This window comes from Chlorocebus sabaeus, chromosome 7 (genome assembly GCF_047675955.1).
Source record: "Chlorocebus sabaeus isolate Y175 chromosome 7, mChlSab1.0.hap1, whole genome shotgun sequence".
Classification (NCBI taxonomy): Eukaryota; Metazoa; Chordata; class Mammalia; order Primates; family Cercopithecidae; genus Chlorocebus; species Chlorocebus sabaeus.
The window spans coordinates 14,548,186-14,568,815 of record NC_132910.1 but is presented as its reverse complement, the minus strand read 5'-3'; the positions used below and the strand labels follow the sequence as shown (position 1 = coordinate 14,568,815).

The 20,630-nt window shown below is 38.9% G+C and overlaps 1 protein-coding gene across 8 annotated transcripts in view; it reads left to right on the top strand.

Annotated features, from left to right (window-relative positions):
• The window catches only part of KIT (KIT proto-oncogene, receptor tyrosine kinase), an 82,983-nt gene that overhangs the window by 37,503 nt on the left and 24,850 nt on the right, over positions 1-20,630 (top strand). For 4 of the 8 annotated variants that reach the window (XM_007998690.3, XM_037989436.2, XM_007998691.3 and 1 more), the window contains exons 2-7: positions 822-1,091; positions 3,622-3,903; positions 4,970-5,106; positions 8,616-8,787; positions 12,003-12,192; positions 14,316-14,431. In XM_007998690.3, the coding sequence (XP_007996881.2) occupies positions 822-1,091; positions 3,622-3,903; positions 4,970-5,106; positions 8,616-8,787; positions 12,003-12,192; positions 14,316-14,431 (1,167 nt within the window). The remainder of the gene's footprint in view (positions 1-821; positions 1,092-3,621; positions 3,904-4,969; positions 5,107-8,615; positions 8,788-12,002; positions 12,193-14,315; positions 14,432-20,630) is intronic. The other 4 variants (XM_037989435.2, XM_037989437.2, XM_007998689.3 and 1 more) reach the window with 1 other exon arrangement.

Sequence of the window (20,630 nt, the reverse complement as noted above, 5' to 3'; positions counted from 1 at the left end):
TTTGTTCTTTAAACCCTGAAATGTATGTGAGGATCATGTCTCACACTAGCATGAACTTTTCCCCAGCATCTACCATGGTGCTTTTGTAGATGATAATGAATAGGTATTTGATTACATGGCGGCATGCATGACTGAATGAATTGGCTGTTGTAAAATTTCTAGAGTTCAGGTGTCATATTCAGAGCCTAAAGTTTGCATCTTTATAAACTAAATAGTTTCCTATCTAGGAAACCTATTTAGGCATTAGGGTGTTAAAACAGGTGTATCATTTTCTGCCTTAGTATTTAGAGATTTGTGAATGGTTGTCCTTTTGCTGAACATTGCCATGTAAAGGGAATTATATAGAAATAACTGAATTCACACAGTTTTAAGGAAAAGCTATTCTATCTCATGGTCACGTACGTTCTGCCAAAGAGAGTGTCAGGCCAGTAGTTCCCCGTCCCCCATAGTGTGAGGTTTTGTTTCTGTTGTTTCTAAGCTAGGTGTCTGCATGGCCACACTGTGAAGATGGCCCATATTCAGAATGAAAACTTGACCCAGTTGTATGTTTAACCCAGAGAAGGCTGTGGCATCCAGCACATCCTGGCTTGGGGACCAAATGTGACCCTCAGGATTCATTGAGGGTTGGAGAAAATAACTTAATTTTCCAGATGAACTTAAGAAATTTTAGGCAGAACTCTCTTTTCAACCATAAATAGCAGGGCAGCTTTGTCCTATTTTTATTGTAGAGTACACAGAAGATAGAACTCAGTATTGGAAGAAGTGCTTTATTTCGCCAAGGAAGACGATCATACTCAACACGATTCTGTTTTTCTTGGCAGGCTCTTCTCAACCATCTGTGAGTCCAGGGGAACCGTCTCCACCATCCATCCATCCAGCAAAATCAGAGTTAATAGTCCGCGTGGGCAACGAGATTAGGCTGTTGTGCATTGATCCAGGCTTTGTCAAATGGACTTTTGAGATCCTGGATGAAACGAATGAGAATAAGCAGAATGAATGGATCACAGAAAAGGCAGAGGCCACCAACACCGGCAAATACACGTGCACCAACAAACATGGCTTAAGCAGTTCCATTTATGTGTTTGTTAGAGGTAAATGCTTGGCTTTCTGCGATGCTGTGCTTTCGAGAATTTAATATCCTGCTCTTAATTTTGGATGACATATGGATCACTGAGCCATAGATAAAATATTTCTGGCTGGGTCTAGGAAGCCTAAAACACATGTTTCTTTACTGTTCGCCCCCATCTTTTGATAGGATACATAGTGGCTTTGGGTATGACCCCAGCTGGAGGACCGCAGGACTGTGATACTTTTCCTAATGAGATTACAGTAGGTTTAGCCCATTTGTGCTGGTGCTTTGAGTAAACCCTGAGAATCAATTAGGCCCTTTGGGAGAGCTGCATTTTAATGCCTTGAGATACTAGATACTCCCACTTAGTAAAAACACTTCAGGGAAGCAAAGGCCTCTCAAGGCCTAACCAGACCGACACTTCAAAAGATGTGGCCCACTCTTAAGGAGTAAATTTCAGAAAAATAACTTGGTCAGCTAAACATCCCATGTCTGTCATGGGTTCTTTGTAGAGTTATCCATAGAAAACATTGTGACCTCTTATAAACAAAAGAAAAATAAATATGGTAGTTGGAGTTCTATGCCTCATTTCCTATGACAAGTTCAGTGATTTGTCTATGATTTTAATAGCCTTGTCAAGAATAGGCATGCTGGGCAGCAGTGTATCTTGTAGTTGATGTAAAAACTGATCCACTGACAGCTTATGGGGCATATCCAAGTGACGGGAGGAGAAATAGAGTCCTGTTTTCTAGTTCTCAGTGTCCCTAGACTGGGGCTGTCTTTGAAACAGGCCGGAGTGAGAGGCCTTATCCATGGTATTATGAATGAATAATGGATACTTTTATTCTAGATTGGAGATCGTAGGTGCCTCCTGAGTTCAGTTCCTTACTACAGTATTTGGATAAGATGATCCATTCTGTCTTGTCTTCCTTACATAATTGTTAGGGAGCCCGGATGGTACAAATTCTAACATGCTCCATCAGGAGCGAATAAAGCTGACTCTAAAGCTTGACTGTGGCTCTCTGCTTTATCAGTGTCCTTTCCTAAGTAGGTAGCTGCAAAGAGATACACCCTGGTAAGTCACCACTTTGCCTCAGGGCATGCTTCTGTAATTGCTGAGCTAACCCATGTGCTGTCCTTTATATTCAGGAAGGCATTCTGCAATTTCCAGGTGGTGAAGAAGTATCATGACAGTTGAGTAAATGAGGAAAACTGTTGAATTAGTTAAATCACTCTAACAGGGCTCACAGACTTTCTTCATAGGGAAAGTCATCTTCTGTATCTTGGAACTATCCTTAATTATAACAAATGTAAGATGTTTGAATACTTAAGTAATCTGTGTTAAGGCAATGAAGGAAGGTGGAGCATCGTTGTAGGAGCTAGACTCAAGTGACCTACAAAGAGTAGATAGAACAGTAACTAGCTATGCCCTGGGACCATACATAGTTCAACCATCATGAGGTCATTTATTTGCAGAATAAATTAGTAAGGCTGGGAGATGCGTAATTTATCTTGGAAAACTTTTTTTCAAAATTGGTCAAGGTTAAGGATAAAACACAAACCTATTTCAATGATGTCAAGTTCGTGTTTGTGAAACACCTGATTTTCAGATGGAAAGGACAGTTAAAAAACAGATTTTAAATGTAATCTGTGGGCCTAAACATGTATCTGTATTATCATTACACTGTAGAGGGTGGCAGCATATTGTGTATACGGAATTAGGTTTGTCTGGCTTCTGTGAGGCCCCAGTCAGCCTGAGCCACTCCCAGTCTGTGCCTGGTGTCCTGTCATAAAGACTGATAGTGTTCACTTTCACTCACAAGCGTCCTGGCGGGCTACGGTATTTGTCACAGCATTCCTGAAACTCACAAGCTCCCCTTGTGCATTTGAAATAATTTGATTTCCAGAAGTTACATTTGCATGTTTCTTCAGAGGAATATGAATTGAGTGAGGCTCACCTATCATGGGTACTAGGTGGCCTGGTGAGAGTTTTCTGGATTCTCTTTAGAATCCGAAAGACTCTGGAGATGGGAAACCCTGGAAAGGGCCCTGCACCAAGGGGTTAGAAGGAGGAAGCCTTTCCTGCTCTCACTAGGAATCATCACACTGGCTTATTGGCGGATGATCCCTGGAGTTATAATAAAGTTTTCCCGAAGTTTTAAGAGCTCAAATGCTGCTCTCTGTTGGACCTGGGTTTGAGTTCCAATCAGCCATTTCCAGGTCATGTCACTTTAGGAGGGTTGCTTTTATGACGGTGCAGTTTCATCTATGAAATGGCAATAATGATAGTACTGATCACGGGAGGGGCAATTTGAAGATTAAATGAGATTAAGTGTAATGGTGTCCAAGCTTAGTGTGTGATACATGGAAAGCGTTTAATAAATGTTAATTCTCAATAGTACTAGATGGATAAATTTTGCTTTCGTTTACACAGAAAAAAGCAGCCATTTGTGCCACTAGTTATGAAAGGCAACATATTAGATCTTTTAAAAAGTGTTTTCAGTGTCTGACCAGCCATTCCAACTACTAATTTTGGATATGCGCTTCTACAGATCCTGCCAAGCTTTTCCTTGTTGACCGCTCCTTGTATGGGAAAGAAGACAATGACACACTGGTCCGCTGTCCTCTCACAGACCCAGAAGTGACCAGTTATTCCCTCAAGGGGTGCCAGGGGAAGCCTCTTCCCAAGGACTTGAGGTTTGTTCCTGACCCCAAGGCTGGCATCACGATCAAAAGTGTGAAACGTGCCTACCATCGGCTCTGTCTGCATTGTTCCGCGGACCAGGAGGGCAAGTCAGTGCTGTCGGACAAATTCATCCTGAAAGTGAGGCCAGGTACTGGCTGTTTCTTATCTGCTTCTGGGAGCTGAGAACTCACTCATCTAAAGAAGACTTCTCTTCTCGTTGGTCCACCTTAGTGTAGTCAGTCAGGGAGCTGGCTCTTCATAGTTCCCCCAGCTTCAAAAAATGTCATCTGCTTTTGAGTTTGTTTATTTCATGGTCCTGACCCTGTGTGGCGGTTCCACAACTGCCTCTCATAGAGGCGAATGTATCTGCCATCGATTGGCATTTAGACTGGACTGACTTAAGTCAGCCCAAAGTTTCATAATTGCATCAAGTATTCCTTCCAAGAGAAACCCATTGGGCAGCTTCAATTATGTTGGTTGAAAAGATTAGCATGCAGATGATTCATTCTTTGATTTACTATTGACATGTGATTGGCTTTCCCTTCAGCTGATCAATTGCAATGCATTCGCAAACTGTTTGAGATCTGAGAAGGAAAATTCCAGTTGACTGTGGAACTTGTTATTGTTGTGCCATTATGTGGAATATTTCGTTAGCTGGAAGATAATCTAGGTTTTAAATCTCAGGGATCATCTAATTCAACACCAGCTGACATTCAGCTATTGAGTACAGTTTTTACTAAGGCTTTTGAAAAAGTATACTTATTGAAATTAAGGAAAATTTGATTATTTAAAGCCTGGGATTTCCAGAAGTGAGCAGGGTAGGATTTGCATGAGAAAGATGCCTGTTTTGCTTGAAAGAATATAAGTAGTTATTGGTCACATCCTCATGACACCATCAAGGTTGTCTGAAGTAAAGATTAAAGCAGCTTCCCTATGCTAGGGCTTCTCTTGGTTTTGAAAAAGCATTTTCCAGAAGCATTATAATCTCACAGTGGGCATTTCTGTTATTTTCACTCAATGTACTTGAAGGAGGCATGATTTAATTGCTGATACCTTCAGATATGCAAGTAGTACGGATAGGTTAGCACCATGCTTTGTATTTTATTTAAAAGATGACAAAGTAAGCTGTACACATTTGAGGAGAAATGGTAAATCAAAATTTCATGCTATAATACAACAAATTATTTGAGGGGCCACATTTCTTTTCATTCTAGCCTTCAAAGCTGTGCCTGTTGTGTCTGTTTCCAAAGCAAGCTATCTTCTTAGGGAAGGGGAAGAATTCACAGTGACATGCACAATAAAAGATGTGTCTAGTTCTGTGTACTCAGCGTGGAAAAGAGAAAACAGTCAGGTGAGTGAATAGCTTCATTCTTCTCAACATATTGTTCTGTCTCTGTGGGAGATGATAAGGTTTCTCTTTAAGAAAGTTCTGTCCTGGAACTACCTCGGTTAGTGTAGTGGATTGTCTGGGAGAGTGTTGGGATTGCATATTTCCCCCTTTCATACCTCCACATGGAGATATATACATTTATTATTAGTAACAAATTAATTTTATACATTTATTTTGAGAAACTTGAGGGAACTTCAGATTCATGTTATTACTTCATGCTGTTTCTTTGAAAAACTCTGTTAGGGACTTAAAAAACATGGTTAACTTCATGAATACTTTGATTTAAACTATTATTGATACTGTTTAGGCCAGACTATTTAAAATATTGAAAAGCATTGCCACTTCCATACTTAAAAAGAATAGACAGTCTCAGATATTCACCAGAAAACTGTATTTTCTTTCTCTTCCTCTTCCTCCTCCTGCCCCATATTCAACATTGGCAATTTTATACCTGTTTAAAAAACTCTTTGCTAAACAAATAACCATGGTGATTACCATAATGCAAAGACATTGTGATGATATTCATGTAGACCTGTGATGGATGATATCTTGCTAAATGAAGCCTGCCATTGACTGGAAGAGTGGATTGTACCGTAGACTATTCTTTCAAACCAATGACTCAGAGAAACATTTTAGTTTTTGTATCATATAATGTAATAAAAACAATAGCTTAGGTATGGATTTTTGGCTAACCTTACAGAATACAATCCCATATTAATTGGCTTTCTATAATCCTTGATTTCAGATGAGAGAACAATTTAGACTGGGTGTGCATTTGAGCCTCTGTATAACTTGAACATTACCCTTTTTTGAGATGAGAAATTAAATTGCCCCAGGCAGTTTTGTTCTGAACCATTTTTCCCAGGAGCCCTGCCTGCCATTCCCAATTAATCCACTGGTGTTGGTAGATAAGCCTTCAATGTTAGGAGCTCTTTGGGGAAATCCCAGTGTGCACCTCCAAGGGTTAAGGAAAACCAAATCACGTGCAAACAATATGTAATGTGTGACTTGCAGATGGGGCTCATGGCTGTCTGCCAAGTTTCATCCATGAATCTTTTATTGATATCTTTTGGCTTAATTTGGAATACTATTAGCACTATCAAATTATTCAAAAATCCATAATATTTTATTCTGACCCTTTGGAATAAGTTTAACTCACAATGTAATTTAGGGTAAAATGACTTTTTAGCATTGTTGCCATTGTTTGTTTCATTGCAGGGGAATCTTGGAACTTGTTCAATACTGCTAATCTTGGTTGGTTAGCTTTCTTAATGCCTCTAAACCCTCGCATTTTTACTTACTTATAATCAGAATCTTTGACAGTATCCTAAGTTATGGGCTTTGGGTTTGGATGTTCATGCTGCATCTCTTGTGACTGCACTATTCCTTTGGGCGCTGACAAGTTCAGTGTTCCTGTTTGAGTTCTGCTGTGGACTCTTGGACTCTTGAAAGAACTAGAAGGAAGATACCTTAAATCGAGACTTTAGTATGTTATCTGTCCATTGTCACTCTGCCTTTGTAGAGAAGTCTGTAAAACTATGAACTGGGAAAAGCCAGTTTGAAAATGTTGCTTCACCTTGCTTTTACATCTTCTTGACAATTGATCTTATGCTGTGAAATGGTACATTTCTGCCAGTTATTAGAAGACTCTCTTAGAAGGGGGTAGTAGGAAATCTACAAAGTGTTACACACTGGAAAAGTCTTTAAAGATAGTTTTGTTCCCAGATACCCTTTTAGAAACAAAAGTCAAGCCTAGTGATGCTCTTGACTTACCTAAGATCTCACAATTAGTTAACAGCAAAGCAGGTTTCTGTTCTTTTTAAAAAGTTTGAAACATTCAGCTTCAGCAGTCAACTTTTATGTGTGGTTACTTCAATGTAAAAATATTTATACAACCATAATAACATTAAAAAATAGGTATAATCCCACCATCATAGATAGCAATGCTGTGTAATAGAAATACATGAACCTTATATGTAATTTTAAATTTTCTAGTAGGCACATTACAAAAAATAAAGGTAAAATTGATTTTAATAATATATTTTATTTGACCCAGTGTGTCTAAAATATTATTCCATAATGTAATGAACATAAAAATTATTAATGAGATGTTTTACATTTTTTTTAATACTAAGGCTTCAAAATCCAGGACATATTTTATGTTTACAGCACAACTTACTTTGGACTACCAGATTTCAACTGCTCAGTAGTCCCAAGTGTCTAGTCCTTATAAATGCTATATAGTCTGCATTTTTTCATATTTTTTTCTCTTTTCCCCTGTGCATATATATTATCACATGATTGCAATTTTAAGGTACATTCAATTTGTGCTTTTTAAATAGGTAAACACCTCTCTTACAGTTATAGTGCTATACTTGATATACATTTAGGTCATTTCTGAGTTTTTACCACAACCAACATGTTGGAGCTTTTATTTTCTGTTGAGCAATTTCCTCAAGTTGAATTTGCTAGAGTTGATCAGAGAGTATGAACATCCTGGCACGCTCCTTTCCAGAAGGATTTTTCTGATTTATAATACTGTCAGATGCTTTATTAGGTTTACCAAAGCCTCGCCAAGGAATCACTCTTGGTCTCATTCCATGTCAATATTAACTCCTTTTACTTTACTTAGTTGTTGTTGTTTTTTTTTTTCCCATTGTGATAGGAGTGTGTGTACATTACAGAAAATTTGGAAGATGCAGAAAGCTATATTTGACTTTCTTTAATCTTTTCAGAAAGCTGTTGTAGCTTATGTTATGGTTTCCCCCATGACTTTTTAAATACGAGAAATCTCTCCATGTCTCGTCTGCAGACAAATAATGAGTGAGATGGTGTTATCACAAGGGTAAATGCACAACCTTTTCTTTTCAGCTCATGCTTAAATAATTTGGGCCTTGTTCTTAGATGTCTGTTATACCTTGAAACTCCCATCAGTGGTTCACAAGATTCTGCTGGATGAGAACTGCAGGATGAGTTTCCAAGCTAGTTGCTAATATTGTGATTCTGTTTTCATTCTTGCAAATAATAAATTTTAATAAAACAGAACATTATTGTTATTAGCAGTGTGTTTACTCTCAGTTGTTGGGACATAGAATAGAAAAAGATATAACAGGACATGAAAAAATATGTTGACTCATATTACAAAATATCAGTATCCCATAATATTTCATATATAGCAACTTTTAAAAGTTAACGTTGCATAGAATTTGGAATTATACATACTAGGGTTAAGAAATGAATTTTCATTTTTTTCCCAATCATTAATAATGACTGTCTTTCAATATAATCCTGTAATATGAAGTGTTCCAATGACAGACTTGTCATGACGCTTTATTATTTTTACTTAAGTAGTGTATAATGAAAGCTAATATGGAGAAGTTAATTGCTGCTATTTTTAATTTATCTAGGAAAGATTCTGAATATAAATTATATGGTAATCTTTATTTTTTTTTCTCCTTTTCTGAAACCAGCAGACTAAACTACAGGAGAAATATAATAGCTGGCATCACGGTGACTTCAATTATGAACGTCAGGCAACGTTGACTATCAGTTCAGCGAGAGTTAATGATTCTGGAGTGTTCATGTGTTATGCCAATAATACTTTTGGATCAGCAAATGTCACAACAACCTTGGAAGTAGTAGGTAAATACCTCTATGGGAATGTTTAAATTACTGGCAGTAGTGAAAGGAGAAATTACTAGATAGTTTCCTTTTTATGTAAATGGAGTGTTGAACAGATTCTTAGAATTTTGTTATCACTGAATGAATGAATGAAAATTATTGTAGCCTCTTGCAATGAAAGCACAAAACCAAATTCTACCAGTTTATTGGAGGAAAGTGGAAAGCTGTTACTAAAATTGTTCGAACCTATTATTCTCTGTGCACCCCACCCTCCTTTCTCCACCAAACAAACAGAAGTTGAGGTTTTTCAAAAAAGCTAGTGTTCGCTGAATGACTTGAGTTTGGAAATGGATGTAGAATTTATCAAGGATCACAATTGCTTACAGCCCGAAGTATTTCTCTGAAACTTTTGGTAGGGGCTCTGCCCCTTGGTTTATTGTTTTGCCACTCATCAGCTCTAGTTCCTTGTAGTAAGGACTGAATTGGACTTTTCCTCCCTAGTATGCCCTACCTCCTTATCTCACCTGTTCTCTAAGCATAAAGATAATAGCATAAACCTTCAGGAAGGAGTGACATTGGGACACAGGTTGTTGGTTCTACAAAGCATAAACTACAACATGGTAATCTGTCCCTGGGCCCCATCATATCTGGTATGCACAATTGGTTTAGCCTTATCTTTTCTACTCTAGAAATTTCACTAAATATTTATTTTCCAAGCATCTAGTTAAAGAGAGCAGAGCGTAGTGAGTTGCTTCATGCTTTTGATTTACTGAGATAAATAAGTATTTTTAAATTACTTTGTTTACAATTTTTTTTGTCTTTTGGGTATCGTTTGAATTTAATCCATTTTTCTGTCTTTTTAGTACAGCCATGTTCCTAGTGCTTGACTTTCATTAAATGCTTTTAGGGTGGCAAAATTCTTTATCAAAAACAATAATAAAGTGATGCAGTATTTGTTTTCATCTCTTTCCTCACCTCACCAAATTTCTTCAATAATTTATGTGGCAGTATTAAAGCTTTATGATTATCCCACAATAATCTCGTAAAATTTTGGCGTTTCTGCCCATGTTATAATGGACAGTTTCTCCCCAGACTGAACATGGAAAAGATACTTTACTTGCAATTATAGTCAGCACACAGAAAGTGTACTACTTTGTTCCTAAACATGATTGTGAACCATTTATTAATTTGAATAGAAGGCTATGCTTTTAAAATATTAAACTCCATAAGCACTAATTTGCTAAGTTGATTAGGGAGCATGTTGATATATCAGCTTCAGCTCCAGAAAGCAATTAGTAAGGATGTTTTGAGAACATTGTTGTATGTAATCGGATTTTTAAAATCCATTCATCACTTTCCAAGAATTATCACTGTATGACTGGAAGGACTTGTGGCTGTGAAACCTGAATCTGGTTTTGTATTGTTTTGAGAATGGGTTGGGGTGGAACAGGAACAGGAGGAGACAAAGAGAAAAGTAATTTTTTAGTGGCTGGGAGGAGGATTTGGATCCATCATGGAGTGATGAAGAGAACAAGGCTTTGGGATCACTCTTTTTTAAGAAATAATTTTTTTTATTGTATATTTTTAAGATACACAACATGATGTTATGGGGTACATATAGATAGTAAAAAGATTACTATAGTGAAGCAAATTAACGTATTCATTATCTCACAAAGTTACTCTTTCTTTGTTTTTGGTTTTGTGATAAGAGCTGTTAATATTTTACCTGGTTTTGAATTGGGGGCTCTACCTATAATCCCAGCACTTTGAGAGGCTGAGGCGGGCAGATCTCTTGAGCCCAGGAGTTTGAAACCAGCCTGGGCAACATGGCGAAACCCCATTTCTACCAAAAATAAAAAAATTAGCCAGGCGTGGTGACACATGCCTGAGTTGCAGCTACTTGGGAGGCTGAGGCAGGAGGATTACTTGAACTCAGGAGGTCGAGGCTTTAGTGAGCTGTGATTGTGCCACTGTGCTCCGGCCTGGGCAACAGAGGGATACCCTGTTTCAAACAAAACAAAACAAAACAAAAAAACAAAAGACTAAGTGTCACAATTATTAAGTAAAAGGTATGCTAAAGTACTTAAAGCAGTTCTTAGGACATAGTAAGCACATAAATGGTGGCCACAAAGATAATGTTAGCAATTACTTTATTGCTTTCTTTTTCAAGATCTTTTTAATATTATTATATAATCTTTTCTAAGGACTCCATTACTTATTTAACTAGTTCTCTGTTTTGCTATTTTAAAAATTATAATAGTGTATAATAGTGTAAATAGCACTTTTTTTTTTTTTGGCCTATAGCTATCTATCTCATTTTAGGAAGAGTTCTCATATGGAAATTATAAGATTTAATCAAGGAATGGATAATTTTAAAAAATCTATATTGCTAAATGCTTCCTAAAAGAATTGTGCCAATTTACAGTGTGTAATTCAGCATGCTACTTTTACCACACTGGCAAAATTATTGAGTTTAGTTAAAATTAGTTTTGCTATTTTTAATAAGTGAAAAGTGATGTCTTAATTACTAGTTTAGCTAAACATTTTTTCTACATTTTATTCTCCTCTTTTTCCTGTTACATTATTTTACTATATAGACATTTAAAAATATTTATAGATTTAAATTTGTCTTTTATGATGTTTTTCTTCTGTTGCTTCTAAAATGCCTAGAAAACTGCCCCCTCTGTAGAAGTTTCATAGAAGTCAATTCTGTTATTTAGTTAAAAATATCATTTTATTGTTAAAATGCTCTTTGATTTATCTGTGATATATGGTAAGACCTAAGGTTATTTTTCTTCAAATATTAAAGAACATTCTTTGAACATTTTTATTAAACATTAGGGCTCCCTTTTTTTCCGTTGATTTATGATACCTTATCACATATACAATTATGTTGGGTCTGTGTATGAACTCTCTATTTATTCCAAATATTTTTTAACCTAATAAACATCAAGATTAGTAGATTTAGAATACTTTTAAGATGGTGACAATCTGTAAGAGGATTGCTTAAGAGACAGAGATGGGAGAATCAGTATTTCAAATGTGTATCCTTTCTCACTTGTGACAGTGATTCTACAAGAGCAGAATAAAATGGAAAACGGCTAGTTAAAATGCTCTTACTGCCAATTAATACTGGAAATCAATCAATTATCTTTGTAATTCCAAGATGAGGTTCTGTTTTTTTGTCTAGTAGTTGTAGGTAATGGTTTCTTTCTGTCTTATTTCATTCTAATTAGATAAAGGATTCATTAATATCTTCCCCATGATAAACACTACAGTATTTGTAAACGATGGAGAAAATGTAGATTTGATTGTTGAATATGAGGCATTCCCCAAACCTGAACACCAGCAGTGGATCTATATGAACAGAACCTTCACTGATAAATGGGAAGATTATCCCAAGTCTGAGAATGAAAGTAATATCAGGTAAGAAACAGACCTTGCCCTAGGGGATTACACATTACCCCCCTTTCCACTGGGCTTATCAGATTATTTCTGTAACCCGTAAATCCACAAGAAGATACCTGGTAAAGAAGAAATTCTGGGGCTGCTTCCTGTGTCCTCATCCTAGTATTCCATTTTGTTGTGTGTTTAGAGCATGCACATGTGTGCACACACACACACCTGTGTGCCTCAGTTTTCTCACTTGTAAAATGGAGGACAATTTTCTAGAGATCTGAGCTTAGCTCAAAGCAGTAACTGGCATGTACTCAGATACAGCAAGTCTCTTCAGAGAAAAAGGGAAGTTAATACTTATGATTGTTTCTTAAAGCTCTAAGAAAACTAAGAGCCAAATAGCTTCACTTCAGGCAATGAACCCGTGTTCTTTTACATTAGGCCTCTCATTTGATCCTCAAAACATTATAGTAAAAATAGTAGCAATAGTAATACTTCAGGTAAGACATAAGTGCTTTTTTCTGAAGCATGGTTCTAAGTACTTTACATATATTCACCCACTGACCTGAAGCCTCACAGACATTGTGAGTAGGCATTCTTATTTCCCACCATTTTTATAGAAGAGGAGACAGAGGTACAGAGGGGTGAAGTAATTTGACCAAGACGGAATGGCTAATAAGGGCTAAGTACCTGGATAGGGTTTTGCTCTCTTTTTCCAGTCAGGACTGTTGACTATTGGAAAAATATGGGTGAGAGATGATAGCGTCCCAGGCCAAGGACTAAAGGTTGGAGGGAAGAGGATGGATTTGGGAGGTCTCCGGGTGATTGAGAGGGCAGGAGAGGCAGGGAGGAGTTGAAGATAGCTTTAGGTTGGGTGGTGAGAGACCATACCATTCAGGGAGAGGAGGAGGAGGCGGAGGGGCAAGTTTCTGAGGAAAGACAGGGACTTCAGTTTGCGGTTTGTTGGATTTAAGATTGATAGTGGGATCTTGAGTGGGATTGTTCATATGTAGGAAGTATATTAGGTCAAACGCCCTAGAAGCAGAGCCTGAGACAGGGATTCTGAGGCAAGTGACTTATGCAGGGAGAGAGAGAGACTGACCAGGGAGTAGGGGAGGAGGGGTTGGGGGGAAGGGAGGCAAATAAGGATGTGGCTCAGATGACCCCAAACCTCAGTCTTATCCAGGAGCTGAGCGGGGCTTTTGCACCTCTCTGGCTGTGAGTCACTTACTGGCTGTAGACCTGGCTGTACAGTCAGCTTCTTCCAAGGACCACGCAAGGGCAATCCTTGGGAGAAAGCTGCAGTCAAGGGTTTGGGGGCATGAAAGTAGCTCTGTAGAGGAGACATGGTACAGAGAACCCTGCACTGGAGGTAAAGACGTGAAGGTTGTGGGCCAGCAGCGAGCAGCTCAGTGTGAGAGAGTGGGCTGCACAGGGAGCTCTCACAGTGTGAGAATCGGAACACCGCCTATGGCAAGTTGGTGTTGTGGCCCATGTGGATCGTGTGTGTCATGGGCTGCCCAGGGTGACACATGTCCATCGGAGCCCCTGCCAGTAACCCCGACAGGATGGTAGGGTGCTCAGTGTACACAGCCCTATATGGCGGCCTTGCAAGAAGTCAGAAGCTTGAGCAGCAAATACTACCAGGAGCACTGAGAATCTCTGGGGTGGAGGAAAACCAGGAGATGGGGGTGTTGCAAGAAGGAAGGTGAGCAGCGTGGACCTCGCTGAGGGCCCAGAGTGTCTGTATGAGGGCAGTGAGCATGTGCGTGCAGAGCAGGCAAGTTCAGGACACTGTGGAGAGCAGGCTCCTGCAGCACCTTGGGCAGGGGAGGAAGTGCTATGGGGACAGCCCGGAGTGGTGGGGGAAGGGGGAGGTGGTGGGCCAGTGGAGAGACTGCAGCCTCTGGTCAGGTTGCCTTTGTGCTTAACTTTCCCCACTCTGTGTTCTCTCACAACAGGCGTTTGTCCCAGATGGAATATGTGTGTGCGTGTGTGTGTATTTGTTAATGTGGATTTTGCTAATATTTACTGAATTAAATGAGTTATATTTTTCCTCAAACAGGCATAGATTTCCAGGTAGAAACTGAAAAAGACATGCCTTCCAAGGCAGACTATCCACAGGTGATTGATTAATTGTCTTTTCTTTGTAGATACGTAAGTGAACTTCATCTAACCAGATTAAAAGGCACTGAAGGAGGCACTTACACATTCCTAGTGTCCAATTCTGACGTCAATGCTTCCATAGCATTTAATGTTTATGTGAATAGTAAGTAACATGAAGGGCTCCTTATCTTTTAATTCTTTATTCTTTTAAAGTTGTGGCTCGTGTTTGTAACAGCTACAAGGACTCAACTTGTGTTCTATGTAAATAACGTTTCATGATCATCTTGACCTTCACAGAGACTTCGTGGTTTGGTGGTTAGAGTGTGTCAAAAAACCAGTTCCTTGTCCTACATTTCACTGACCGCAGGACCTTGTAGAAGTTGCTCAAATTCTGTGTGCTGCCTTTGAAGTAAACAAAGGAGCCATAGAAGTTGACCATGACAGTTGTTTGAGGGAAAATGTATTATTATTGATTGTTGGAATGGGGGGCTAGTGGTTGAATAGGAGCTGAATTACTGTATTAGGAAAGAGATGCTATCGAGCCCTGACATGATTTCTTTGTTACAGTGCCATCTCTTTTGAGGCTGTGATGTTATTTGTGTTTAGATTGTTCTTCCACTGAAACAAATGCAATATTGACAGGCCCATGGCTCACTACTGAGTACCATGTGGTATGTGGGAGAAGGTAGCAGATGGTTTAAGATGGGAGATGGGCATGGCCATGGGCATCTGTGGGGTCCCACCCACCCGACTCCTACAGCCCACCACTTCTTAGACAAATGTCTGCTCTGAAGTTGAGGCCAAGGGAGCCCGATCATGAGCTAGAGCTTTTGCCAAGTGCAGGGCTTCTTCCTGGCTCCACTCTGGGCCCTGTGTGCATTTCCAAGGAAGGTGCCTGCCATACCATACCTGCTAGGGCAGGGGAGGCCCCCAAAGACTAGGAATTCCAAGGGCGTGACCCAACAAATGACTCTCAGAATTGGTTTTCCTGGGTGTGTGGAGGGTGAGGAGACACCTGGAATATTTCATAGAGAACAGCTTAGGAGCTGGGCGCTTTATGTGTGTTGGGCTATAGGGAGTTGTGGGAACAAAGGACTGGGGCCAATTCCTTGTCTTAAAGGAGCTTACTTTCTGTACAAAGTGTTGTGGTTTTGGTTTTTTTTGTTTTTGAGACAGAGTCTCTTGCTCTGTCTCCCCAGCTGGAGTGCAGTGACATGATCTTGGCTCACTGCAACCTCCACCTCCCAGGTTCAAGTGATTCTCCTGCCACAGCTTCCTGAGTAGCTGGGAGTATAGGCGTGCCACCACACCCAGCTGATTTCTGTATTTTTAATAGAGATGGGGTTTCACCATGTTGGCCGGGATGGTCTTGAACTCCTCACCACAAGTGATCACTTGCTTCGGCCTCCCAAAGTGCTGGGATTATAGGCATGAGCCACCGCTCCCAGCTAGATGTTTTGTTTGTTTGATTTTGAGACAAACATGTTTTTGTTTTCAAACATGTTGACAAACATGTTGAGCCAGCGTCTGTCTCTGTCACCCAGGGTGGAGTGATCATAGCTCACTATATCCTCGTACTCCTGGGCTCAAGAGATCCTCCTGCTTCAGCCTACCAAATAGCTGGGAGTACAGGCATGCACCACCACACACAGCTAATTTTTAAATGTTTTTTAGAGACGGGGATCTTGCTTTGTTACCTAGACTGGTCTTGACCTCCTGGACTAAAGCGATCCTTCTGTCTTGTCCTCCCAAAGCGCTGGGGTTATGGGAGTGAGCTACAATGCTCAACCTGTATAAAGTGATTTTACATAATTGTCTTATTTGATGCTACAGCTCAGGAAAGATGGTAGGGTGGGTGATGTGAACCATTTATAAATGAAGAAAAGAAATAACTAGACAGATTTTTGATTGCTAATCCAGAGTCTTTTGACTATATGAGCATTTCAAAAATTGTGTTTTCTGAATAAGACATTCATACGAGTTTAGATGAAGAAGGTCACATACATGTAATTAAACACATATCTTTATTACTGGCCTTCCCAGAATCCTAATGTGCTGATGTGACTTTGCCGGAGGGGGCCATGGGATAGGAAGTATATATCCCAAACTTATTTGATCACACAGTTCTCCCTTTTCAAGGGAAACATTAATTATTATCTGAGTTCTAGCAAACAGTTTTGATTACATAGCATTTCACTGGCCCTCAATTCAAGTATCTCTAGATTAATTTCAATGTGAATCAGAAAGTAATAGTATATAGAGGCTGGACGTGGTGGCTCGCACCTGTAATCCCAGCACTTTGGGAGGCCGAAACAGGTGGATAACCTGAGGTTGGGAGTTCGAGACCACCCTTCTCTACTAAAAATACAAAAATTTAGCTGGGTGTGGTGATGAGTGCATGTGATCCCAGCTACTTGGGAGGCTGAGGCAGGAGAATTACTTGAACCCTGGAGACAGAGGTTGCAGTGAGCTGAGATCGCACCATCGCACTCCAGCCTGGGTGACAGAATGAGAGTCCGTCTCAAAAAAAAAAAGTTATAGTATACAGAGCTTAGTATATTACCCATGGACAAAATTACTTGCTTCTGAAAAGTCTTAATGTTCATCTCGTTTAAGAGATGACTGGAGGTAAATCCATATCCTTGCAAGCATAATATGCATATTCATACAGAATTTTATTGTGACTGCTCTTGTGTGATGCTTCTCAACCTTTCTATGGTAAAAGACTTTCTTTTCTAAGATTCCCAATTCATTGTGGATCAATACTTCTTGTAAAATATAGTAAAAACCAATTACTAGAAAAGTGAAATGAAAAAGAACAGCGATATACAAAATACAAGCTCGGGTTTTTCTATGTTTTAGATTCAATAGATATAAAAATTACTCTCTGTCAAATTGCTCCTCCTCAGGGCTTCTGAGTTTCTTATTTATCTCCTGTGCACCAGCAACAGCAGACCGTGGGTGGGGCCCACTCCACAGACCTCACTTTGAGAGCTCAGTGGTTGGGAATTTTATAAAGCAAGGTGCTTTGTGTTATTGCTGTTTCCCTGGCTTTAAGTCCACAGGGGCATTTAGATGTGTCTCTTTTCCTCCTTTTACATGCTTCCATTTGCCAGGGTGTGGTCTGCCAGTTGGTCATGAGATACTGACCTCAGGAAGGTGTTTCTGACTTTTCTGTGGCAGGGATAAAATCGCTACCATTTTACTTACCAGGCTAATTTGCCATTCCCGCAGGCTCAGTTTTAATCAATGCTGCTGGTGAACCCATGCCTATTTGAAACTAGATAGGATATGTTGTTAACCTTCCAAAAGGATATCTTCTTGGATTCCCCGTAGGTAGGAGGCCTTTTCTGCATTCTGGAGTGTGGTTCTCTTAATACTCACCCAGCACTTCCTGAGGTCCCACTGTATTTCACTGGATATACAGATGAGGATCATGTTGGTCCTGACCTCAAGTTAAGCTCTTCAGAAAGTCTTTTCCTTGATGTCAGTTTGTTACAAATAGCAAACTGACAGAGGCATTTATTTCACTTACTTAACACGTTGGATTTCTTGATTGCCAAACGTTTGGACAGAGGTAGTAGCATTTATGTTTGAGCTTTAAACTGTCTCTGAGGTATGTCGCAGTTGCTCTTTACAGATATGGTTAGCTGATTTGTTTGTTGATTTTTTAATTGAAAAAAATTTTAGTGAACATTATTATGTGGTAGTATTCTTTTAAATTTTATTTCAATAGTTTTTGGGGAACAGGTGGGTTTTAGTTACATAGATAAGTTCTTTCATGGTGATTTGTGAGATTTTGGTGCATCTGTCACCCAAGCAGTGTACACTGTACCCATGTATAGTCTTTTATCCCTCACCCTCCTTCCACCCTTCTTCCCAGGTCCCCAGAGTTCATTCTGTCATTCTCATGATTTTGCATCCTCATCGCTTAGCTCTTGAGGTAGGATTTTTTTCATGTTAAATTTTAAAATCAAAAGCTAAAATAATTTTACAGTTTTAAACTTAGGATAGTTGTGGCCTTTTTGACATCATGTTAGCTGAGCCAGTTACATATGTAGGTGTACTGTATGGTTTATTTTGTAAGTAAGCTCAGCCTGAAGGACAAAAGGGATTGTGTTCTGCAAAAATCAGAATTGATAAAAATCAGAATAATGAATGCATAGTGTTAGTGCCGAAATTCAGCCTACTTTTACTCTGTGACATTAATGCATAATTGCTTAATAGATTCATCTGCAAGAAATGCTAGTGAAATCCTTGATTTGGCCTGGTTAAATGTTTGGCGGTTGAAAAATCTATTTGTTTTGAAAATTCCACATGAAAATTTCAGTACATTGAATGTGGGGAAGGGGCATGTTTTAATTGCTTATATGGTAGACTTTAAAAAAATATTGTGCTCTGACAATTTATGTTAAGAAAACCAGTATATAACAACATGTTAAGCTTAAATGTTCTAATACTGTTTCTAACCTCTCTAATCAAGCCATGATTTACATGGACATGTTGAACTGACTCAGTGACATTTAAGGTGGTTTATAATGGCCAAGAGCTATAACATGGTTGCCATTTTTTTGAGAACTTCTAGTGGAAACTGATAGGAATTTTCATTAAAAAACAAAGCAAAACCAAAAATTAGTGATTATATCTGCACTGAATTTGCGTTACTCTAATTACTTTTGGAATTGCTTATCCAAGATGTGTATAGAAATCAAGTTCTTAGATCTGAAATGTTTGATATCCTTCAGTGAAAATGGTGATTTGTTTTTCTTGGAAATGAAAATCAGGAAAAAAGTAGAGTTTTGAAACCTTACCTCAAAGTGCTTTCTTAATAGGCATTACCCTTTCCAAAATTATTGGAAATATTAGAAAAAATGACATTGCCAAGATGCTATGGGTAGCTTATGCTACTTATTTAGGAACTGATGGCCTCTTTGGTTATATTAAATGTCACACAATGAGGTTTTTTGCCAGATCCAGGACAAATAAAAGGCCAGATATGCACTTTAATCCTAATATATCCATTTGGCCTGTTTTCCCACTCCATCTCGTATTTCTTGAATAAATAACAAACTTTATAGTGGACTGAAAGGATAATCAGTAAAGTAAATATTTTGTAGGTTTATTTTGGCTTTAATTTTAAATACCCATGTGAATCCCAAAGTAATTTACATAATTGTAGAAATAAATTATGATTGATATGATAAGCCAGTTGTTTTTCAAACCTTTGGAATGATTTTAAGAAGATCCTGTAACCTTAAAGTGGATAGTTCAAAACATGATCTGGTAGCATTTCCAGGGCGGTATTATGCATTTAAAATATGTGGCAAATGGTATTTAGGGATCATAAGTAGATCTCTTTCCCATCTTAAAGGCTTATCCTTTAATGACAATTCCAGCCAGTGCAGTGGGAGTACTGTGATCCTCACGTGGTGGTGACGGGGAGGCAGACATTGAGAACTGAAGGGCTCCCTTTGATCATTAGCCTTACATAGGATGCATTTAATGTTGAGCTAGATTGAAACCCAAATGGCTGCTGAAGTGCACCAAATTAACTCAGAAGTCACCAATTTCACTGCATTTATGGAAGGGTATTAACAGGGAGTTGAGAAACAATTTAAGGAAATGTTAAATAATGTATTATTTCTAAATCACTGCATCATATAATTAACATCCTATCTGTTGTTAGCAATTATTTATAGGTCATACAGTATACCAAAATCCGCCAAAGCAATAAATCACCCAGAATAAGGCCTCTTGATGAGAAAGATCCCCTGTGACCATGTTTGCAAAGTCTGGGCTGCCTTTTAGTATTTTTGGATATAGTTAAATCCAGTTATGGATGGCTGAACCAGTTCTAGTGAGAAACTCCTGCGGATAAAGCACATAGCCAACTAGCTTTTGGCCTGCCTACCAGAAGTGACCACAGGTAGACTACTGTCAGTGCATTTGTGTTGCTGTTAAAAAAAAAACAAAAAAAACAAAAAACCCAAGGCTGGTTGATTTATAAAGAGAAGAGGTTTATTTGGCTCAGAGTTCTGCAGGCTGTAAGAAACATCTGCTTCTGGTGAGGGCTTCAGGAAGCTTCCACTTGTGGTGGAAGGGGAAGGAGAACAGGCATCACATGGCGAGAGAGAGAGAGAGGAGAAGAAGGGTGCCAGGTTGTTTTTAAAACTCAGATCTCGAGGGAACTAATAGTGCGATAAGTCACTCATTCCCTCTAGGACAGTACCAAGCTAATCATGAAAGAGAGATCTGTCCCCATGACACAGACACCTCCCATCAGGCCCCACCTCCAGTATTCAGGATCAGTTTTTAAACATGAGATTTGAAGGAGACAAATATTCAAACTGTATCATAGACCT